This window comes from Pseudorca crassidens, chromosome 8 (genome assembly GCF_039906515.1).
Source record: "Pseudorca crassidens isolate mPseCra1 chromosome 8, mPseCra1.hap1, whole genome shotgun sequence".
Classification (NCBI taxonomy): Eukaryota; Metazoa; Chordata; class Mammalia; order Artiodactyla; family Delphinidae; genus Pseudorca; species Pseudorca crassidens.
The window spans coordinates 29,402,138-29,428,252 of NC_090303.1; the positions used below are offsets into that span (position 1 = coordinate 29,402,138).

The 26,115-nt window shown below is 36.0% G+C and overlaps 1 protein-coding gene across 4 annotated transcripts in view; it reads right to left on the reverse strand.

The window, feature by feature from the left end:
• Positions 1-26,115, reverse strand: part of SEMA3D (semaphorin 3D) — a 209,187-nt gene that overhangs the window by 117,823 nt on the left and 65,249 nt on the right. For 2 of the 4 annotated variants that reach the window (XM_067746095.1, XM_067746093.1), the window contains one exon: positions 19,756-19,946. In XM_067746095.1, coding sequence (XP_067602196.1) covers positions 19,756-19,906 — 151 coding nt within the window. In that variant the 5' untranslated portion in view covers positions 19,907-19,946. Of the gene's footprint in view, positions 1-19,755; positions 19,947-21,252; positions 21,403-21,582; positions 21,609-26,115 lie in introns of all 4 variants that reach the window. The other 2 variants (XM_067746094.1, XM_067746092.1) reach the window with 2 other exon arrangements.

The window sequence follows — 26,115 nt, forward strand, 5'->3', positions numbered from 1 at the left end:
CAGTACTTAAAGTAGTAGACTGTTAAATATTTTTAATAGTAAAATAGAAAGGACTTCCTCTCTGTGTCTCCATTAGCAAAGGCCAAATAACACAATTCTCGCCAATACAGTGGGTAGAGAAACTAAATGGTCTCTGATCACCTTCCAACCCTGGAGTTCTAGGGCATTAGAACCTAACATTGAACTTTGTTAAAACGGACAACGTATCGAGTAACAAACTGTCATTCATCTATTTACTCCAGGCCATTGCTCTGTTCTTTGGAACAGGTAGTCTCTAACCTTTGGGAAGAACAGAAATACGGTATACGGCAATTAGAGCTAAAGGGAGAACTTCTCAATAAACCTGTTTGACTCCTCTGTTACCAATTCAGTGAGGCCCAGAATGGTTAAGTGGGCTTCACAAAACCAGTTTTCTCTTCGTGGCAAAATACAGCAGCAATGAATCCCCTCACCTACAGCCACATGCCCCTCCGTGTGAGGGCAAGGCTGAAGATCCCACCGTCCCTGCTCCTATTTGAAATAAATGCTTGTTCTGAAAAGAATTCTTTGTAACTCCCTTTTAGTGTCCCTTCATATAATTGTTCATTCAGCCTGAAGAAACATTTGACCTGATGCTCTACAGTCTTCCTCGCTACCCCAGAGAGGAAAGGAGTGGTCAGTCACACTGAATCTAATAAATTTAGGATTAAGCAGCACAGACTTCCTCAATGTTTCACTGTTAAATGAATAAAATCCCAAACCCTTGAATTCCTGCATTTATTGCCAGAAATTCTAAACTGGGTGGAGTTGACAATCTCTCTCACGAGAAGACTACATAGCTAAAAAATGGCTTCCCACATCCTTTAAAGAACACTTCACAGGAAGATCTTTTTTTAAAGAAGAAAATCAAAGTTATTAAAGGCAGAATTTCATGGGGCAAAAATAACATCAGCTTTGAGAAAAGTCAATTTCCAGTAGAATTTCTCAGCAGGGAAAGCTTACAGCCAACAATGAATCCAGATCAAAACCCTGTCACCTTGGGGATTCCCTGGTGGTCCAGTGGTTAGGACTCAGCACTTGCCAAAAAAAAAAAACAAAGCAAAACAAACAAACAAAAAACAACCCCCCCCAAAAAAAATACCTGTCACCTTTCCCTACCATCTCAGAATATTCAGCAGAAAAGCACAAATTCTTGCCCCACCTACCCCCTCTTTTTCCTCAAGGAAATAGCCATTATATCAGTAGGGCTGTTCTGAGGGTTCTTGAATACAGTCACATCTCCAGTGTGTTCTCTGCAAAACTGTCTAAATAAAGAAGGAAAGGAGTTTTTTTTCCTGCCTTCCCCATAAATTCAGCTTCTCCCCCTTGATCTCTGAATTCCCTGGGCTTCCATGCCAACCGTTAGACTCCCAAGATTCTTTCTATGGAACTCCTTCGTCCCATAGTTCCCATAAATGTTTTGGCTACCAAAACACCCTTACCATCCCCCAACCCCCAAAGCCTGTTCTCAGTTTGGGTCCGGAATTGAGTAAATGGAGCAAACTGCTCATCCCAAAATGAAAATTAGTCACTAATGCTGTGGCTCACTGAGTCTCTTTGGCTCTCTGTGAACCTGTATTTGTCTCTCCCGCTTTTGGTCTGAGGCAAGGGAAGAATTCTTTCTTGGATTTAACGTTTCGAAAGTGAACTCATCTTAAATTGGCCCTACCTGACTTTCAATTGGTTTTCTGAGGTTTGAGATCATATGAAAAGACCTTGGTCACCAAGTTGGCTCACTTCCACCTATCAAACATACCCCTTATTCTCTATTTAAGTATCTTTAGTCTCCATAGCTAACTGCTCAAACAATATCAAATGTATAAAGAATGTTATTCAAAGCTAAACTCCCGACAAAAGACTAAATTATAGGCGTATCATCGTTATATTTTCCCAGGTGAAAAGTCTAACCCTAACCTTGCAAATGCAAGTTCAAATTAGAAAGAAAAAACAATGAAACTCTCATTTGCTCATCTGCAATGGAATGTTGGAAATCATTCTGTTCATTAGGTCTTAGACAGAATATTATCTATACCAATAATAAATCAGATGATGCCACATAGGGAAACATAAATTAGGAACAAATAAAGCCTATTACTCATCAAGCTACATTCTTGCCAGGACAGGATGTGAAATAGGAGTGTAGTAATTTTACACCATCGCATTTTCATCTACATCCATGCATTTAAATCACAGGTTTCTTCTTCTTTGGCTAGCTTTCAACAGTAGACGCTTTATACAATCCATCACATGTGAGATTCACAATTTACGATTATAGGTGCCTTTTAAATTCTTACTTTGAGTAAGAATGAATTGTTTTAAATTCTCAAAAGCTTGGCCATGATAAATTTTCCTACTGAGCTATAAAATGGCTAACATTATAAATAACTGATACATTTCCAGAAGAACAATTCAATAACAGAATAAACTGCCTCAGAGGGTAATTCAATAACAGAATAAACTGCCTCAGAGGGTAATTCTGGGAAAGACAGATTCTATTTTGACAATTATTTTCTTAATTCCCTTCAAAGTATTGAGAATTTCTCCTTTTTCAAATTTCAAGGTATATTTAAAATCAAAACACCATGTCACAAGTGAATAGGAGTTTGTTTTCAATCTAGTATGTGTATTTAATTTTTTAAAACCTTAGAAAAGTCATACCTTAATACACCATCTTTTACTGATTCTAAATAGCAAGACAAATATGACAAGACCAAATAATTCCTCAAGATAAGATCACCACAAGTTAATGTACAGAGCAAAGAGTTGTGAGAATAACTTTAAAAAACAATATTTTATAACAATATTACTTTTTAAATTAATTATATTAATCGAAGTTAAGTATATACATACCAAAAGGTAAAGTTAAAAGGCATATATAAGCCTATCTGTCTCTTCTCCCATCCTCTGTCCACCTCTAATCTAGACCCCATATTGACACATTTAGTAGTTTATTTTCTATTATTTTCATATATAGAAATAATATGTATGTACTACTACCTTTTAAAACATCATTTTCAGACATTTCCACTGAATTCCTGTTTATAGAAGTTGAGAGTTCTAGCTTTCTTATGCCAACTCTTTCCCTCCAACCAAGCTCCTAACACTACGGTATGTCCATTCTTATAAAAGCTATATTTAATCATTCCATTACTATCGCAAGGTAAATATTCTTCCCTACTTTGAAAAGTAGTGTTCTCTAAATAAAGACTATTACAAGTGACAAAGAAGGACACTGCATCATGATCAAGGGATCAATCCAAGAAGAAGATATAACCATTGTAAATATTTATGCACCCAACATAGGAAAACCTCAATACATAAGGCAAATACTAACAGCCATCAAAGGGGAAATCGACAGTAAAACAATCATAGTAGGGGACTTTAACACCCCACTTTCACCAATGGACAGTTCATCCAAAATGAAAATAAATAAGGAAACAAGCTTTAAATGATACATTAAACAAGATGGAGTTAATTGATACTTATAGGACATTCCATCCAAAAACAGCAGAATACACTTTCTTCTCAAGTGCTCATGGAACATTCTCCAGGGTAGATCATACCTTGGGTCACAAATCAAGCCTTGGTAAATTTAAGAAAATTGAAATTTTATCAAGTATCTTTTCCGACCACAACGCTATGAGACTAGACATCGATTACAGGAAAAAAATCTGTAAAAAATACAAACACAGGGAGGCTAAACAATAAGCTACTTAATAACGAAGAGATCACTGAAGAAATCAAAGAGCAAATCAAAAAATACCTAGAAACAAATGGCAATGAAAACACGACAACCCAAAACCTATGGGATGCAGCAAAAGCAATTCTAAGAGGGAAGCTTATAGCAATACAAACCTACTTTAAGAAACAAGAAACATCTCAAATAAACAATGTAACCTTACACCTAAAGCAATTAGAGAAAGAAGAACAAAAAAACCCAAAGTTAGCAGAAGGAAAGAAATCATAAAGATCAGATCAGAAATAAATGAAAAAGAAATAAAGGAAATGATAGCAAAGATCAATCAAACTAAGAGCTGGTTCTTTGAGAAGATAAACAAAATTGATAAACCATTAGCCAGACTCATCAAAAAAAAAAGGGAGAAGACCCAAATCAATAGAATTAGAAATGAAAAAGGACAAGTAACAACTGACACTGCAGAAATACAAAAGATCATGAGAGATTACTACAAGCAACTCTATGCCAATAAAATGGACAACCTGGAAGAAATGGACAAATTCTTAGAAAAGCACAACCTTTGGAGACTGAACCAGGAAGAAATAGAAAATATAAACAGACCAATCACAAGCACTGAAATTAAGACTGTGATTAAAAATCTTGCAACAAACAAAAGCCCAGGATCAGATGGCTTCACAGGCAATTCTATCAAACATTTACAGAAGAGCTAACACCTATCCTTCTCAAACTCTTCCAAAATATAGCAGAGGGAGGAACACTCCCATACTCATTCTACAAAGCCACCATCACCCGGATACCAAAACTAGACAAAGATGTCACGAGGAAAGAAAACTACAGGCCAATATAACTGATGAATATAGATGCAAAAATCCTCAACAAAATACTAGCAAACAGAATCCAACAGCATATTAAAAGTATTATACACCATGATCAACTGGGGTTTATCCCAGGAATGCAAGGATTCTTCAATATACGCAAATCAATCAATGTGATACACCATATTAACAAACTGAAGGATAAAAACCATATGATCATCTCAATAGATGCAAAAAAAAAGCTTTTGACAAAATTCAACACCCATTTATGATAAAAACCCTCCAGAAAGTAGGCATAGAGGGAACTTACCTCAACATAATAAAGGTCATATATGACAAACCCACAGCCAACACCATTCTCAATAGTGAAAAACCTAAACCATTTCCACTAAGATCAGGAACAAGACAAGGTTGCTCACTCTCACCACTATTATTCAACATTGTTTCGGAAGTTTTAGCCACAGCAATCAGAGAAGAAAAGGAAATAAAAGGAATCCAAACCGAAAAAGAAGTAAAACAGTCACTGTTTGCAGATGACATGACACTATACATAAAGAATCCTAAAGATGCTACCAGAAAACTACTAGAGCTAATCAATGAATTTGGTAAATAGCAGGATACAAAATTAATGCACAGAAATCTCTGGCATTCCTATACATTAATGATGAAAAATCTGAAAAAGAAATTAAGGAAACACTCTCATTTACAATTGCAACACAAAGAACAATATACCTAGGAATAAACCTACCTAAGAAGACCAAAGACCTGTATGCAGAAAACTATAAGACACTGATGAAAGAAATTAAAGATGATACAAATAGATGGAGAGATATACCGTGTTCTTGGATTGGAAGAATCAACATTATGAAAATGACTACTACCCAAAGCAATCTACAGATTCAATGCAATCCCTATCAAACTACCAATGGCATTTTTCACAGAAGTAGAACAAAAAATTTCACAATTTGTGTGGAAACACAGAAGACCCCAAATAGCCAAAGCAATCTTGAGAATGAAAAACGGAGCTGGAGGAATCAGGCTCCCTGACTTCAGACTATACTACATAGCTACAGTAATCAAGACAGTATGGTACTGGCACAAAAACAGAAATATAGATCAATGGAACAGGATAGAAACCCCAGAGATAAACCTAGGCACATATGGTCACCTTATCTTTGCTAAAGGAGGCAGGAATACACAATGGAGAAAAGACAGCCTCTTCAATAAGTGGTGCTGGGAAAACTGGACAGCTACATGCAAAAGAATGAAATTAGAACACTCCCTAACACCATACACAAAAATAAACTCAAAATGGATTAAAGACCTAAATGTAAGGCCAGACACTATCGAACTCTTAGAGGAAAATATAGGCAGAACACTCTATGGCACAAATCACAGCAAGATCCTTTTGACCCACCTCCTAGAGAAATGGAAATAAAACCAAAAATAAACAAATGGGACCTAATGAAACTCAAAAGCTTTTACACAGCAAAGGAAACCATAAACAAGACCAAAAGACAACCCTCAGTATGGGAGAAAATATTTGCAAATGAAGCAACTGACAAAGGATTAGTCTTCAAAATTTACAAGCAGCTCATGCAGCTCAATATCAAAAAAACAAACAACCCAATCCAAAAATGGGCAGAAGACCTAAACAGACATTTCTCCAAAGAAGACATACAGATTGCCAACAAACACATGAAAGGATGCTCAACATCATTAAGCATTAGAGAAATGCAAATCAAAACTACAATGAGATATCATCTCACACCAGTCAGAATAGCCATCATCAAAAAATCTACATACAGTAAATGCTGGAGAGGGTGTGGAGAAAAGGGAACCCTCTTGCACTGCTGGTGGGAATGTAAATTGATACAGCCACTATGGAGAACAGTATGGAGGTTCCTTAAAAAACTACAAATAGAACTACCATATGACCCAGCAATCCCACTACTGGACATATACCCAGAGAAAACCATAAGTCAAAAAGAGACATGTACCACAATGTTCATTGCAGCTCTATTTACCATAGCCAGGGCATGGAAGCATCCTAAGTGTCCATCGACAGATGAATGGATAAAGAAGATGTGGCATATATATACAATGGAATATTACTCAGCCATAAATAGAAACGAAATTGAGTTATTTCTAGTGAGGTGGATGGACCTAGAGTCTGTCATACAGAATGAAAAAAAAAACAAAAAACAAATACCATATGCTAACACATATATATGGAATCAAAAAAAAAAAATGGGGCTTCCCTGGTGGCGCAGTGGTTGAGAATCTGCCTGCTAATGCAGGGGACACAGGTTCAAGCCCTGGTCTGGGAGGATCCCACATGCCGCGGAGCAACTAGACCCGTGAGCCACAACTACTGATCCTGCGCGTCTGGAGCCTGTGCTCCGCAACAAGAGAGGCCACGATAGTGAGAGGACTGCGCACTGCGATGAAGAGTGGCCCCCGCTTGCCACAACTAGAGAAAGCCCTCGCACAGAAACGAAGACCCAACACAGCAAAAGTAAATAAATAAAATTTAAAAAAATAAAATGGTCATGAAGAACCTAGGGGCAAGACGGGAATAAAGACGCAGACCTACTAGAGAATGGACTTGAGGACACTGGGGGGGGGGGAGGGTAAGCTGTGACAAAGTGAGAGAGTGGCATGGACGTATATACACTACCAAATGTAAAACTGATAGCTAGTGGGAAGCAGCCACATAGCACAGGGAGATCAGCTTGGTGCTTTGTGACCACCTAGAGGGGTGGGATACGGAGGGTGGGAGGGAGAGAGACGCAAGAGGGAAGAGATATGGGGAGATATATATATATATATATATATATATATATATATATATATATATATATGAATAGCTGATTCACTTTGCTATAAAGCTGAAACTAACACACCATGGTAAAGCAATTATACTCCAATAAAGATGTTAAAAAACAAAAAGCAGTGTTCTCTGATTATACTTCCTTTCTTGAAAATAAAAAAAATGTTGTTTTTGTTAATAATTCCCCAATTGTGACATTTGCTTAGACTTCCTTAAGATCGTGATCAAAACTTTCCACACCTTCTGAAAAATGCCTCCATAAAATTTTCAAATGGAATTCTGTCAGATTGTTTTTTGTTTTCCTTCAGGAAACATCCCCTCTTGGCCCTTTCTTCCTCTTGCTCCAATCTGGACTGTCTATTCTCTGACCTGAGGAATAGTTTCTTCAAACTTCCTTCTACCACTCTCCTAGTAAGAAACTCATTTTTCCTGGATCCCATGTCTTTCCTCTTTGATTTATTTTCTTATTTTGGTGAGCACATCTCCGGAAGTTTCCTAAAAAAGAGTGACTGTGACTTATATATTTGAAATTTTCCATGTGTGAAAATGTCTTTAATTTACCTTTGTTGATAATTGGGCTAACTATAGAATTCTGGGCTGAACAGCTTTCACCCTCAGAGAACTGAGGCGTTTACATACTATCCTCTGGCTTCCAAAGTTATGGTTTAGAAGTCTCATGCCATCAGTGTCCCAAGCTTTTGAATGTCTTCTGTTTTTCCTTTCACCTCCTCACTCTTGCTATTATAAAACTTAAAATAATTGGCCTGAATATGTCTTGTTTTGTTTTTCACTTATCATGCTGGGCATTCAGTGTGACATCTGATCTGAAAGTTAATTTCCACTGATTCAAGAGAATTTCCTTTTGGCTTTTCATTCAGAACAAACAGATGTCAGTTATCTGTGCAACTTTTCTCTAGGTTTTCTCCAGAAAGGGTCCTCTAGCTTACCCAAGGAAGATAATTCCGTACACGTGTGCACAGAATTTGCATCAGAATATGCTTATGGACTTCCAAGAGGGAGATTCAAAATACAGTCACAGAATAATGTCTTCCTTAATTTCAGTCAGTATTACAGGGCATAAACAAGGAGATCATGTTTTCCATTTAGTTTCCCATAAATTGTTAGTTCTCTGCTGATGACTTCAAAATAGACACCTAAAACCCCACTGCCTCTCCCAAGTCACAGTTCAGAATTTCCAGTAGCCTGCTTGGTACTGTCATTTTTCCCCCAACCACCTGGTCCTACTGACTATAATGACTTTAATGACATGACCTAGTTCCCAGGCTCAAGATAACAGAATCGTTTTTAGTTCCTCTTCCTTATTCCCTTACTCTTTTATTCCCCTATTTAAATAACTGCTACCTGTAAGTATATTGCATTTCCCTCACATCAACTTCCAGGTAAATTTAAAGCCTTATAGATTTCCTCATGCAAATTATCTATTCCTTTTCCTCAAACATTTATTTTTATCATCAGCCAGGCTAAGAGCCATATTACTGCTTCTCAAAATTACTATAACAGGCTCCTAAACAACCTTGTTCCCTGCCCCCCTCCCTCTCCAATCTCTCCCACATTATGCTGTCTATTCTGGTTTTCTCCCTTAAATTAGAATTAAGTTAGAATTTCATGATCAAAATCCTCCAGTGCCAACATATATTTTATTCAATAAACTCTAAATTTCTTCCAATGTTCAAAGTTCAATTTCACACCCAACCTCCTCCGAAATTCTTTGAAATGTTTGGTTTTATTTACCCTAATCCTATGGCATCAATCTTTTTGCAGTTATTTTGTCCCTTAAAAAGACTAGAAGCTCTTGCAGACAAGAATAATGTCTAAATCATTGCTGCAATTCATCACCTCTTCTTTCACATAAGAAGTCTAACAAACATTTAACTGATGATTTTTCAAACTCTAGTGATTCTTGTTTATGTTGGTTTATCTACCTTCCATCTAAACCAGGATTTATTACAGCCTTATTAATAATTCAGAGAGGTTAATGTGCCATTTGGAGACCCAATTGTGCCTCTAATGCTTTGCAATCATAAGAGATTCCTGTTGTGATATCCAAATGTTCCTGTGTGTATTGGGGGTGGGAGGATGGAGGAGAGGAGGGTGGGAAGAGGAGAGAGTTGGAAATAAAACACTCTAAAAGCAGTGCTTCTCAGGATTAACATGCATTCAGATCAGCTGGGATTCTTGCTAAAAAATAGACTCTCACTGAGAAGTCTAGGAGGGAGCCTGAGATTCTGCATTTCTAAGAAGCTCTCAAATTATGCTGGCGCTACTGGTCCTTGAACCACAGCTGGAGTAGAAAAGCTAAAGAACACTGTGGCCCCAATTGCCTTGAAGTGCTGGACTCTTCTTTCTTCTCCACACTACAGTTTCTCTCAAACCCTTATATGATGATGTGTTAATTTATGCAAAATATCCAAATTATTATTATTTTTCCTCTACAACACTACATTGTTAGAATAAGTTAGGGATGTACAGCTCTGACCAATGTGATTAACTTATAACTAACTTAATTGCTATAAGTGATAAATAACCTACTTAGTTTCAACCAAAGACATATAAAACTCTTTCCCCTCCATTTTCTCATACAAAGAAGAGAAGTACATTCATTTAATATGCATTAACCTGGAAGGAAAATGTAAAGATGCCAAGTTATGATTTATTAATTGACTTTCAAGTAAATGTCCTGTTATGTGTGGCAGGAGAAATTGTATCCAAGATGCCTAAATATATTTTTAAAGACCTTGAATTTTCTTCACATCCTACTTCAATTAATTCAGTAATATATTATGTCTGGTCTCTCTTTGAAGCCTATCATAATATCCATTTGTGCTTTATAACTTCCAAGGAGCTTTTCCTCTATTATTTCATTTGATCCTTAACCAAAGGATTATCACTAATTTCCAGATGAGAAAACCTAGATTCAGAAAGAGCAAACAACTGTTCTAATGGTACAAGAACAGTACATGGCAGAGAAAGCTAAAACCTATCAAGGTCTCTTCTAACTCTAAGCCCTATCACCCATTACAGCTATATTTTATATTTTAAGATTGACCATTACTTAGAAAAGCAAGGTTCTTTTTCAAAACAATTCTACTTACTGTTTTTATGGAACATACCCACAGACAAGTTCACTTCTATTGCTTCCTCCACTTTACCATTCCATTGGGATTACTGAAATATTTATCTTATTTTCTAGACTGTGTCTGGCTCACTTTGGCTTTAGTGAAATAAACCTCTTTATGAGTATCTTTCTTCCTAAATAAAAAGCACTTTAGCTTTAATTTATGCCTCTTTTGAATTAATAGGATTAAAACAGCATGTTGAAAGGACTCAGAAAAATGCAAAATGTATATTACAAGTTCTTAAGAGAGAGGCATTTGCCAAATTTTCTGTTAAAATGACCCAATGACATTCATTTAAAAAAAATCTATAAACTTATAGTTTTACATTTATACTGAAAGAATCTCACTGCTAAAATTTATTTAATAAGACCCAAGAAATTAGAGCCAAATTTTAGGTAAGTGAAGTCATAAAACAAGAAATTGTAGATAAAAAATTTTATCTCCTCAATAATTTACAGAATAGTAAACCAACTATATACAGTATACGATCTATTCAAAGAAACCTATTTTAACCAAAAAATAGTGGACTGGGTTTAATGCCAGAAAAATTTGCCTTTACTTAAATTATGCCCTTATAAATTCCTTCCATATTTATGCATAACAAGGATGTAATTCAAGTGTCTCATGATGTAGCTCTCCTTTGCCCTGCCAGGAGGACACTACTGACCACATAGGCCTCAGTGATTTTTATGTATGTTCCTAATTCCAGGAACACTTTTTATATGATACTTTTGTATGGCAATATTACATCATATGTTACCATATATTATTAGGTAACTTCTACCACTCTGTGAACCTCTACAGATCAATCATGTTTAGAAGAATGCTCTACATAGTGTTAAATAGATTTTAATTATCACTAAATCACAGTGCTGGATACAGGCAAGTTGTAGTACAAACACTATTGTACTGAAATGCAGAAGGCTTGGATCAGCTTTCTAATTATCTACTAATGTGACTCTGAGGTTATTAGTTAATCTTTCTGAAGTTTTATTTCTAAATCCTTACATAACAAATTTCTAAACATATGTAGTACTTACAAACCTATATCAATATATCAAACTGAATATATTTTTATATCTGTTTAACCTCTCTTTCTACCTACACAACAGTTGACACTGATAATGAACCAAACAATAGTTTATTATGCAAAATAAGCAAGTTTTATTAACATATGTTCTAAAAGTAGCCTGATTTTAGAAGGAAAAAATCATTATTTTCTTCAATAGTGTATGAATTATCCCACATTTCTCCTGAATCATTAATTATTCCTCTCCTAGATTATTTCAATTAACAAATAAATATGCTGTTGTTTAGCTCATGAAAAAAAACAAGTCTCTTGATCTCATTGTCCTTCCAGCTACTACTGCCCACGTCTCTATTATGGGAAAACTCCTTGAAAGAACTGTCTACACTTGCCTCCAGTTCCCCCGAGCCCATGCTCTTCAGAATCCATCTTAGTTGTGCTCTGGCTCCCACACTTAAAGACACTGCTCTTATCAAGGTCAACAATAGACTTCTGTTGTTATTTTATTTATTTATTTATTTTTTGCGGTACGCGGGCCTCTCGCTATTGCGGCCTCTCCCGTTGCGGAGCACAGGCTCCGGACGCGCAGGCTCTGCAGCCATGGCTCACGGGCCCAGCCGTTCCGCGGCACGTGGGATCTTCCGGGACCGGGGCACAAACCCACGTCCCCTGCATCGGCAGGCAGACTCTCAACCACTGTGCCACCAGGGAAGCCCCCTGTTGTTAAATTTAATGTTAATTTTTACTTATCTTTCGTGACACATTAGCTGAATATGACACTGCTGGTAGTCCCTTTTCTTACTTTCTTCCTTTAACTTTCTCTACACCACAACTTCTGATTTTTCTCCTACATACCTGGGCACTTCTTTTAGTTCACTGAGATGCTCAGTCCTCCTTTCACTAATTTCCTGACTTAAGAGTATCCCAGAACTCAATCCTCTAAATTTTCTATATTCCTTAGTCGTCTCACAGAATTTCATGGATTTAAAATTTTCTCTATGCTAACTGCCAAATTCATATCTCCAATTGACATCGTCTATAAACTCCAAAAATGATATACTCAAGTGCTTTCTAGGCATCTTACTTAGATATCTAATAGCCTTCTCAAACGAATATGTCCACTTGATCTTCCCACACGACATTCTTTCACAATCTCTGCCATCTCAATTAATAGTAACCCCATCCTTAGATCAAAAACAAACAAACAAAAAAACCATGGAGTCAGATTTGACTTCTCTCTTACTTCATATCCAATCCATCAACAAATCCTGTTGGCTCTACCTTCATATCTTCTTCTCCTACCTCCACTGCAACCAGTCTGGCTCATAGACCATCATTTCTCACCTGGATTATTACAGTCGTCTCAGACTTGGCTCCCTATTTCCCTGATCTCTCCCTTTCAGTGCACACACAGTACAGAAACCAGAGTGATCCTATAATAATGAAAGTCAGACCATGTCACCTCTGTGCTCAAAATTCTCCAATGGATTCCCATAACACTCAGACTAAAAACCAACGTTTTAACAAATGACAACAGTGAAAGGATCTAATACTTCTTCCCTCCTATTAACTCTCTGATTTAATCAATTTTCTTCTTTCTCCCATTCCACTGGTTTTTTTGCCATACTTTAAGATCCTTGAACATGCCAGACACCTTTCCACCTCAGGACTTTTGCACTTGCTGTTCCTTTTGCCAAAAATGTTCCTTTCCTGAGTATCTGCATGACTTGCAACAATAATTTCTTGAAGTATCTGTGAAAACATCACTCTCTGGGTGAGCTCTTTCTTGAGCGCCATATTTGACTACTACACCCCCACCAATCAACTTTCCCGATTCATTTTTCTCCATAGCACTTATCATCTTCCATCTTGCTGTGTAATGTACTTATGTATGGTCTACCTTTCTGTATCAGAATATAAACTACATGATGCCAGGGAGTTTTGCCTCTTCTACTTGCTAACATATCCCCTTGTTGCCAGCATGGGGCTGGAAACAGTGGGCATCATAAACTATTGTTATTAACCACTGAGAGCTGAATATCAAATACACAATAATATTATCCTTGAGCTCTTAAACCTACGAAAGCCCAGTCCCACACACAGCCTCAGTTTAGAGAAAACACATCTGGGAAAACAAGTGAGTCCATTAAAAATTAAACCATCAATGACTTTCTCTATAGAAGAAAATATATGGGAATTCTTACTATTAGATTGATAATACTTCTTTACTATATACTTAAGGAGAGATATTCAGAGCAAGTCATCTTCTTTTCTCATTGATTTGACAACAAAAATGTCCACTTTAGAAAGGAACTCCTGAATGAATGATTTTATGATTCCTTTTAACCCACCCTGAAGGCTACCAACTACTCAAAGACACTACTCTTACCAAAGTCAATAACCACCTAAGGGCTTGTTAACTACTAGAAGACAATGAAGATAAAAATACTGGAAAGTACCTTCAGTAAATTCACAATCTGTGGGTGGTACTGGACTGAGGGAAACTAACCCTAGTATAAAATGTTTGAGAGTAAACAGAAGCAATTTTAACATATGCTATAAATCCCCAGGAGGAAACTATGTAATATTTTTCAAACTTGTTTATATAGGGAAAACTCTGGTCTGGGAACAACCATTAATATCTAGCAAGATAATAGTGTTTCACAAAAATTAATAATTGACAGCATTTATTAAATGTTTACTATGCCAAACACTGTTTTACGTGCTTTACATGGATCAAGACACCTTCACAACTACCTCATTAGAATTAAATAAATTAACGCACTTGGAAAACTGCAGTACATAAAATAAACATCCATATGTCCCACAACTAGTAACAGCAGTTAAGACCTAATAAGCAGTTTGGCTTCAGAACCTGCCTTCTTCACAGCTATACTCAATCGAGATATCAGAAGTTATACAAAACTAGTCAAATCAAACAAGTTAGATGAGTGAAATGGCCATGAATCTCTACTTGAGGCACGCCACATTTCACAGCTAAATAGAGTCATTTTTAAATAATGAAAAATATATAGACTTATCCACTCATTCCTCAGAAGACTCAAACAAGATAAAGAACTATTCTATCAAATGCACTAATGTTTAGTTATACAATAGCAGATAAAAATTTTAAAGATGATTTCCAGTTTTCTTTTCTATGAAAAGACGTAAGTTTTGGAGGAGCAAAAAATAATTAGTACTATTGGTAGTTACTGAGAAAAGCATACTGCCAAAGATGTAATAATGAAACCTTGTATTTTTTTTTATATATCTTGATATTTGTGTTCCTGAACATGCAATGCCTCCCTCAAGGGCACAAGGTGGCAAGAACATGGGCCTGGAACTAGAGAGGTGAAAACACACAAGTCAGTTCTGCCACTTAACAGCTTCTTGCTTTGGGGCAAGGCCTTCAGGTTCTAACCTCATGTTTCTTATCTATAAAATGGGTATAAAAGTGATGGTTCTTCATAGTGTCCTAAAGTCTAAGTAGGGTCCTGGATGCAGTCTCCTGTTTGATGTTCCTGATAGAACTTCCCACTATTTGAAATAACCTTCACCTGTTTGTTTACCTGTTTATCGTTTGCCTCCCTATCTGGTAAAGAAATTCCAGGGGGACAGTGACTTTTGTCTTCCTTTTTCAAAGTTTTTGCCCATTCCCTCTTTAGCTATATTACCTATCTCATCTTTAGGAGTTGTCCAAACAAATACCATTGCAGATACAAACGATTCCTCGGTATAAATATCCTTAACCGGCATGAGTTCCTTCATGATGATTTATAATACAAAAAATGCTTACAGTAATTGCAAGACTGAAGTTGGTCATTTTTCAAAAGTTATATTTACTACATCTGCAGTATAAAGCATACAAGTCACTGTGAGAAGCTCACCTTGTAAGGCCATATATATATATTACCCTTATAAAACAAAACCCAGAAATACAGAACATCCTGACCTCTAAGTTTCCTTACTTGTTACTCAAGAAACTGATTTAGTATGCATAAATGTGCAAGAATTCAAAATATGCAACTGAGGGGAAATCTCTTTACACAACAATAGAACCAAACAAGCTCCTGTGGATTCAGAGGTTCAAAGCTAAGTCTTTATCAAAGAGCATTCTTTGGATAAAATGGTTATTATATTTCTGTTGGCCTTTAAGAAATCCCTCAAAATAATCTTGCAGCTGTTTAAAGTAGCTAACTCTACTGATACTGGCTGTGTCTCTGGTCTGCACCTAAGGAAGCTTGAGTTATGGAAAGCAAAGCTGATTTTGTGCCCATAAAAATGAATTATTTTTGAAAATACAGTTAATTTTTCATTTTGACTGATTTTTCTAACCTCACATGCTGGCAGTATTTTAATGCCAAGCATGAAGTTTTAGACTCCCTCAAAACTAAGCAATGGGTGATACTAGGTGATCTTCACTCATTAGTCAGTCATAAGAGAAAGAGAAAATGCCAAAGGAGAGTTCTGATTATTATCTCAGAGGTAGGAACTTTCCTCGTCATAACCCCAGGTTAGCAGTGATGTTTACGTTATAACTTTGTTTATTCAGGAATAGGCTACTTTTTAAAACTATTACATCAGGATTTGAACTACTTTCCTTTTACACTCTCAGATATGGCAGAGAAGAGGTGGCTAGGGAAACTGTTGAAATTCTCCCAAGTGTATGGTTAATGCATACTTACTTCATAGTGCTGAACTGATGATTTCCAAAGAAAAGTCCCCAAATTCTTATAGGTGGAAAGAGGAATATTCTGTAAGCATTGTCAGTAATTCTCCTAGCCAAGATCATTACTCTATTATTAGCATACAATCTGGCAATGAATGGCTAACAGCAGCCACAGGGCGCTATAGGAAAGAGGGAGGGGGAGGGGGGAGAGGAGAAAGGGGAGACAAGGGGGAGAGGGGGTGAGGCGGGAGTGAGTGTTTGTGTGTTTGTGTGTGTGTGTGTGTGTGTGTGTGTGTGTCTATTGAGGGTGAGTTGAGAGATTTTTAAAATTCCTTCCCTGCATTCAGTCTTTGCTACTGCTTTTGACATGTATCAACAGACAATCGACATGTAGATAAATATCTAAAAAATATAACATTTGGAAAGTATAGTAAATATAAGAACCATCCAAAGAATAGTTCTTATTGCATTTAATCCAACATTTATACCAGTTCTCCTTTTATATAAGTACTAGGTGCTAGAAAGAGTGAAAATCTATAGAGAGATAAATAAAACAGGATTTTGAACTCTTATATGGTTGATTCCAAGTATTAATACAAAAACATAGATTCATACCAAAAAAAAAACCCTCTAACTAGGGATAAACTAATTAGCAGCAGCTACATAAAATTAATGTTTTTTAATTTTTTTTATTTTTAGGAACTGATTTGTTATTTTCTAATGATCAAGTTACCACATTTGAGTTAATATTTTACAGTCACTCATATAAAATTTTGATTATGAACACAAATTAGCACAATGACCATCTCTCTTTTTCCCATAAGATTATCAAAGTCTGTAAATCTCTTTTGGCTACCAAGAGGGTGTGGTCTTCAACTCCATTTAATTTTGACAATTGAAATCATATAATCAGTTAGTCAAATATCAGCATGATGCTTCTGTCAACTTTAAAGTTCACTTCCGTAGGTAAGTGTCTCAGGCAAGAACTGCTGCTCTTGTCTAGGGTGTGAGAAATATGATTAGGCACCCAGGCTCTCCAAAGCACGGGGCTGACTCAGGAGCTGAGCCACCAACTAATTTGAGACCTTAATTCCTCAGTACCTCAGTAACTTCATTTCTAGGCAGATGATAATAATCCCCACCTCACAGGGTGGTGATGAGGATAAAATGACATCATTCACACATACTCCTTATACCAATGCTTTGCTTATGATGACTCCTCAGTGAGTAATTATTAACTATTATTAAAGTTTCTTTCCAAGTCTAATTTATTTTGCATGGTCCACCCTCGTCAATGCAATGCTCCTGTGTTATTCACTATATCATAGAAACCAGGTAGTGTTTCCTTTTTTTTCCGTTCAATCTATTTTCAAACTTTCTCTTTTTTTTTTTTAATTGTTTGGCTTTTCATACTTGTTTTCTGTTCTGTTCTTAAGATAAATTTTGAAAACAGGCAAACAAATCTGACTTGTGTAATATGATGGGTTGTGAAAAGTCCATATTATATACTTCGGTGATCCATATCTCTATCAGGATAGAGAACATTTCCATAAGCCCAGAAAGTTTCCTCTCATATCCCTTTCCATTCGATCCTTCCCTCAACTGCACAAAGGCAATGCCCTGAATTTTTTTAACCATAGATTAGTTGTCTCTGCTCTAGAAATTCGAGAATACAAAAACTCAAAAGTAATGTTACCTTAACTCTTTAATTCATGAGGTATAAATTCCAAACAAATACCAACATATGAAATGTGTAATGAGTCAAATAAGATAATTCCACTTAAGCTTACATTAGACATCAAATTTGCTTTTACTATTGATATTTAATTTGAGCTGAAAATAAGTTGTCTTAAAGATTAAAACTGCCAGCATGATTTTTACCCGCCAAGTTCAGAATAGAGGAGTTTGAGTTCCCTACATTCCTCTCATTACTTAGGTATTAAAGAAGCCAAGGGGATATTACAGAAAAAAAAAAAAAAAAAGAAATCTTTGAGCATGAAACTTGGCTCGTTTTCTCTCTCGATATATATATTGATATATTACACTTACATATAAACACATATTCGTATATAAACTTTGCTTTCATACTAATTTAAACATTTAAAAACAATTAGCTTAGTAGATTTCATTTCTTAAATGTTTTCTCATCTCTGTATTTTAAGCTTTTCACACAGACTATTTTTTCAACAATAAAATATGTATATGCTTGAGATATTCAAGGTATTTTAGTTTGTTAATATTTTTGAAGATATCTTACTGTTTTAAAAAATACTAAGGATCAATGAATTAGTAGCAGCTGTATAGAATTAATGCTTTTTCTATTTTTAGGCTGTTGAGCTGCACCCCACAGGCCTACAAGGCTTGTGCTTGCCCAGCTTCAAGACCAAAGAGCCCAGAGGCAGCGACAGAGCCATCAAAGGTTTAATGGATGGGAGATCTTACATGTCTGAAGCAAGGTTCTGGAGCAACACCCCACCATGTATGCGGCTCACACCGAAGCAGGACAAAGCAGACAGGCTTCACTCCCACGGGCAGGGGGAGGTTACCACTTATAAGGGAAATTGACGGCAGTTTGGCTCATCAGTTACCAGGGAAACCAGCAGAGGGGCCCGCCCCTAACTGCCCCTTTGATAGGCTATCATGGTGGCTAAAATTAGAACAATCATTAGCTTCGGCATGGGGCAAGCATGTAGGAAGGTCTGTCAGGTGAGTAGGGTATAGGTGAAGCAGGCACTGGTTGAACAGGGGACTTACAGAGAGCAAGAGAACAGCTATCTTGAGTGGCCTGACCATACATAGGTATTGATTTATTTTAATATAAAACTGACTACAGGGACTTCCCTGGCGGTCCAGTGGTTAAGACTCCATGCTTCCAATGCAGGGGGCGCGGGTTCCATCTGCGGTAGAGGAGCTAAGATCCCACATGCCAAACAGCATAGCCAAAAAAAACCAAAAAACAAAAACAAAAAACTGACTACAACTTGCTGACCAAAATTTCCTAATTATGCTAATCAGTAGTTTAAAATTGTAAATAATGAACTGAAAAGCATACATTAACAGTTTTGGTGTCTATTTTCTTCACCAAGAATAATGAATCAGTGGGCTTTGCATTCTGTAATAATCTTCCTCTTATTATTATTTTTTTTTTGGTACGTGGGCCTCTCACTGTTGTGGCCTCTCCCGTTGCGGAGCACAGGCTCCGGACGCGCAGGCTCACCGGCCATGGCTCACGGGCGCAGCCGCTCCGCGGCATAGTGGGATCTTTCCAGACCGGGGCACGAACCCGTGTCCCCTGCATCGGCAGGCGAACTCTCAACCACTGCACCACCAGGGAATCCCGGGAGCCCCATGTTTTGTTTTGTTTTGTTTTGTTTTAACCATTCTTAGCACGTAATTCTCAAATCCTAGCACCTGGTTTTTGTTTTTAGCACCTGCGCCACCAGGGAAGCCCCTATAATAATCTGATTATTAACTGATGCCAATACTACAAACATTTCACTGAAGTCAGTATGCATTTCTAAATAAAAGAAGGCAACCTGAAAAACACTGACACATTTACCTTTGTAGGTTAGCTTGAGTCGTGGAATATTTTGCTTAGACGTTCCAGTGACTGGAAGAAACAGCATGGTCATGCTTAGCATCATCAGGGCATGAAAAAGGTAAAAATCATGGTTTCTGGACTTTGGTCTCTCATCTTTAGTAACAATCATGATGAAAACAATGTTCTGTTTCAAACAGCGTTAATTTAATCTAAAAAGAAGAAAAGAACTATTAATATAGCAGTTTGCAGATTTTCCTACACTTACTAAATTATAATTTTATGAATGTATGTAGATTTAAAAAAATACTTGCTCCTTGTCTCTTGTTCAGCTCCTAGAAATTGTTGCAAGGGAAACGAATCAGAACTGAGTAATAAAATTCAGGTCTGGCTTTACTCAGGACGTGAGTACAGACCTAAAAAGTCAACTACTTATGTTAATTAGCGACTATTCTTCTACTAAAGTTTTTGTTTTGTTTTGTTTCATGCAAATGTAGGAGTGACCAATTCTTTCTGTAACTTGATGAATTCTTGATCAGATAAGAATACTGGTAGAAGCCTACACTTTCCCCATACCATTCTCAAAGGAAAAGATTCTCAAGCAAAATTTAATAAAAGCTGTCATTTTCAGAGAGTTCGTTTCTCACAAAACATATTTTAACAGTTCACCTAAAATTGGGACAACTGGACAGGTCAGGGCCACCAGTATAGATTTTAGGCCTGGGACAAGGCAATCTTACCTGCACCCTATACTACTCCACAGAGGGCAGCACTGAATATAAAAACAAACTGTAAAATAAAAGGGTTTATAAGAGGAGGCGGTTTTTAACTAGGTTGCCATAAACAAGCTGCCTTGGTTGTCTTTGTTAAGACACGGAATAAATCAAAACACACATATTTCAAACTAAGTCTGGTAATAATAATTACAAATAATATTCGTTGAGTATTTACATGAACCAGATACTTTTTAAGAAGTGTGTTACATAGATCACTTAATGCTGTTAAATTCATTAAAGAAGTAGGTCATTAGACTGAGGTGGCTCTAATGCCATGGTAGCCCACCTAATCAAACAAAATCTAAGCCTGTAAATGCCTCAAAGCTACGAACTCAGAACTCTAAGAACAACCAGTTAACTAGGCTTTAAGCTATAGCCAATAAAATAATTTCCTTTCTTTGTTTCCTAAGTCTTCGCCCTAATATCCTATCGGTGGGGTGCTCCTAACCACTTCCAGTTTGGTGCCGCGCAATTCAAACTGATTTTTGTTCAAATAAACTCTTAAAAATTTTAATATGCCTCCGTTTATTTTTTAATCAATGCTAATGACGGTCAAGAAAGATAGGTAATTATTTTCCTCGTTTTACAGATGAGGAAACTGAGGTACAGGGTTTGATAATTCTCTCAAGGTCATGCTGCAAATAAGAGATGGATTAAAACATTTGTTCTGGACTTCAGCTAGAATCAGCCTCCTTAGCCCCTAAGTCTTTAGGTGCTTTTCATTATGGCAGAATCAAGTGACCTTCAACTCTTGATGCAGTCTTCAACTTCTCTTCTTTCTCCTTGACATCTTCTAATAAATAGCCCACAGAAAGGATCTTGCTATGCGTACTTCCTGGGAGGATTCCAGATGTGGTACCTGCTTCAAGTGCCAATAATTTCTTGGTAACAGCTTTAGCCATAATAAAAAAGTATTATACTTTAGTATTTTTGTAATTATTTAATATCAAAATAAATATGTCTATATGGCTTAGTTTTAAGAGAATGTCTAAATAAGAGTATTTTTCTTATGGTAGATCAAGTCTTTACTAAAATGCCTCAATGACTTTGAATCAAGGTTCCTTAAACTTACCTTAAATCTCAGAAGTTAAGATCAATCTGGGAATGTGAAATAAAATAAAATATAGGGATGTATTAATTTTTTATACAAGACAAACATTCTAAGAATAGACTACAAATTGTATGTTGTTTCTTCATGAAACGTTGAATATGAAGGCTTAATAAAGTATATTTTCTCAGTTACTTTAATTACCCGTAGGAAGTAGCAAACTATTCTGTCTTTGTGTGTAATCCATGCATATTTAGTTATTTGATTTAGAAGATTACTACAAGTGAAAAGAATCAAGTTCATTTAGATACTCATTTAAGAATATCGTAGGTCACACATATTTTATTCACATTTACTTGACATATGTGAATGTGTCACATATAACATATTTTATTCACATTTGCCACATATAACATATTTTATTCACATTTACTTGACATTTCTTGATGAGTTCACCTAATGATATAATTTAAGGGAAAACAGGAATGTCTGTCTGGCCAAAAAGATCTACACTATTAGCAGTCCTTAATGAAAATTCTAGTTTTAAAAATTTCAGTAATATATATTTTAAAATAAAACACTAATAAAGCCCTTCTGTAAATAACATTTAAAACAAACTCTTAAAAAATAAAGAGTTGTATTATTTCAAAACTAGTAGGAAAACGCATATGCTATTGGCAAAAAACAGAGTCACTTAACTGGTCTACAGAAAAATTTATCAGGATTAGTTTTAAGTTATGTGAGTTTTAATTTACTCACTGTCTTAAGAAATGCATGTTTGCAACTTTTCAATTTTACATTTACACAAGTAAAACACAGATGCATTCTTTGAGTTACAGATTCTCCTTAAATACTTACTGTTTTTTTGCAAATAAGAATATGCATTTAAGAATATATAATACACATACACTTATGGTCATTAACACCATTAACTCATCTCCAATGATTTATTAAAGTGAGAAGAAAGATAAGATTCTTATTTGAAAGGAGCAGTTGATTATACACAAATAAAGTATCATGAAATAATTGCTAAAATCGAGATATTTATAAGATGCTATGGAAGGCAGCTCAAAGGAGTATCATATAGGTTTAAGTAAGACAAGGATAGTTTCATAGAGGACAGAGAAAGGAGAATAAAAAGCAAAAAGAGACATTTCCAGGTAACAATGATACCTAGTTAAGGGTTTCTGAAAAGCTGGAAGCATGATAGGCCTGCGAAGGGTGAGACAATGTAGCATAATCCAGTGGAGTGAAAGAGAGAGGAAACCAAAGAGGGATTCAGCCTAATGCTTAAATGTGCCTCATGCCTGTTCTGGTAGCTAATATACAATATTAGGACTCAAACGATGCTGTTATCCCACACTGCCTTTGGTCTTAGATCATATGTGCTGGTTTCATCCATATTCATCAGTGCTTCTCTAATCCCACTTGCCTGTTTCTTTTACTTTTCCCTGTGTCCACATGTTAGCAGAAGATCACAGCAGCTCCACAGCTTTGCCACACAAACGTGTATCCTTCCACCTGCCCATACCCTCCACAAAGAGTGAAAGGTTAGTTGAATATAGAGATTAAGTATATTAAATTTCTCATTAGGTTTAGTTTTTCTGAGCTTCTGGACATATGTAATACTACTTTTTTTATGACATGTAACAATGCATGTAATGTGAATGTATGTTTATGTACACACGCGAAAGAGAGGAAACTTTCCGTGTGTTCATTTTATTAGCAATAATGACCTCAGTACAGGACATTTCCTGTGAATTAATGACCAGTTGAGGTTAATGGCCCTTAGCTATGTATTGAGATACCTACTCCTCCAACTGGTCATTAATCGCTAAGACATGCCCTGTGGTCCAACACTATAAGTTAAGAAGATTGATGTTTTGGTTTCCAATGAACAGTAGTCACACTGTTCCTTGTTACCTAACTCATTAATATTGTTAAATAACTTAAAAATCAAAGCACTGCTTTCCTTGCTAGTATGACATTCCGATAAGTGCCCACACGTGCTGAACCATTTGTTGAGGGTGAGGGACAAAATAAAACAAAAATTCTGAAACTCCTGGAACTTTTTTTTAAACTTTATATATTTTTCTCCTAATTCTTTGTTTTTCCTCCCAACAATCCTTTGAATTCAATAGTTAATCTTTAAATTGAGATAATTTATGGGTTAAATGTATTGCCAACAACGTCTCCAATAATCTGTTGATATTTTGCTATCTTCCAGTGCATGTCAGCGTGTGTATCTGTGTGTTTTTTGTACCTACACATGTGTGTGTCCCGCATCTGGGAGGAATTACAGAGAGAAGTAGGTGTGATTTAACCTAAAGTGGGTGGATTTGGTGAATTGCATAGGTTATACTGCATGCTACTGTCTGTAACAAGCTCGACCTGGAGCCAATTAACTGCACATAATCTGTTCCACATGTTCACTGGGACAAACAGCACCCTTGGGGATCTTCAGATGTGGAGCCAATGGGGAGTGTTGTGATTATGAGAGATTTTTACACACTGTTCCACTAAATCAGAGCTCCAAATGCATAATCTCACACTCAAGAAGGCCTTGTGCCATTTCCCAAAGGAATACAAAGAGTCCAGAACTTATTAGATAGATGGTAAATCGTCAAAAATATTATTTGAGGAGCAAGGAATAGAAAATTTTACATGTGAACTTCATTGATTTCTCTTATTTATATCTATTTGTTGCAAGAACGTATAATTATAGTGAAAAAATAGACCATATGCATAGGAAAAGAAAATACATGATAAGTCTTCACACCTGAAAACCTTGAACTTAGACATAGGATCATTTCTCAGGTATCTGTGTGCTTGTGTGTGTGTGCGTAGGTTGGAGAAGGGAGAAAAAGAATCCTTGATTTCTTAATTTATAAAGAGTTACTTGTCCTTCATACCTTTGTGGTGGTGCACATGAGGTCACTTGAGAATTTTTTATCTTACTCATGAGACACAAAGAGCTATGACCATCCCCAAATTAAAGGTACTACCAGTATAAACTCACTTTAGCCTAACTGTAACTCATATTTTTGAGTTATTGTTTGATCAGATGGTTTTCCTATAGAGTACATAGACTGATCAATTTAGTAACATTACTTCCTGGCAGGGAAATGGAACATAGTGACAAAGAACCAAACAGAAATTATAGAATAAACTTGAACAACAAAGAGACAACATAGGCAAACAAGGAGAAACTTTATGTTTGCAGAGAGATATCTTACATTCCATTGATCAAGTGCAGTGACATCAAAGCAGAATGCAAGTGAGATGAATGAAGGCTCACTGGAAGGGTGCTTGGAACGCTAAAATTGTCATTTACATTTATTTTATGTCATCCGTTTCCAATTTCTCTTTCTGTGTTTTCTAATATACATGATATTCTACTACTTTAGTACCATCGACAGTATGCAATCACTGCTCAAGTGTACAGTATTATTACCAATGGATGGAATTTATAGGGTAGGAACTTTTGGTTGACGAATTTTAACTGTCCATTAATAGACTTCATTGCCTTCAGATGTCACAAATTCTTCATCAATTGATATATTCCACAGGAGTCTGTCAGACCATCTGATTTTTCAGAGATCATGAAAAAAGAGACTTACATGCTAAACTCTATGTCAGTAAGAATAAATTACAGTAATTCCATTTTTATTTTGCAGTGGTTTAAACACAATGTTTGTATTTCTAAAATACACTGAAAGTATATTGTTGTATAAATCCCTGCTCACCAAAGCACCAGTGTTACATGTTACTTGAGTTTGGAAGACTTATAGCCTTGTACTTAGAGCCAGATCAAATTCTCCACGATCTTACCTCTAATGAATCCAGCTCAATAAAAAATAATAGAATAATGAGATTTCAGAACATACATGTGTAACATGTTAGATTTAATATCGTGGGTTACATTTTTTTCCTGAACATGACAGTAACAGCAAAACCATGCTTACATTGTAAAGAAGTCCTAAAGAAATCAAGTGCCTCTGACGCCCAAACTGCTCAAATAATTAACACAGTTAGAAAAAATTAGTAAGACATGACTATAAATGACTTTGCTAGCCATCTTCTTTTGCCTATATCTCATATTAATTGGCTACTCAAAGCAGATCACTAATGGTTATCAATTTGTTGGGTCAGAGAAAGCAACAACAGCATAATCATAGTTTGTTTCTCTTTAAATTTGAATAATCCACAATTCAAAGGTTTAAGATTTTTCTTTCCAAATTCTCATTTTTTAGAGAGCATTTTGATCCACGCATCTTTTCATGACCAAGATAATCTTATCCCTCACGCTTTGGAATTCTGACATACATTTTGAGAATTATAGGATATCTTGTCAAATTTTAATGTCTGCCTTTTGTATTCAAAATATAAATGTATATTATTTAAACTGATTGTTTTTTAAAACTTAACATCCTACACCTCAAATATTCTGATACGTGCCCTCGGCAGTTTAAAAAGAGATTTTTAAGTAAATGAAATATTGAATAAAGCAGAGTAGGAATTACTGTAATTAAGAAAGCAGAACAATCATATTTTCTT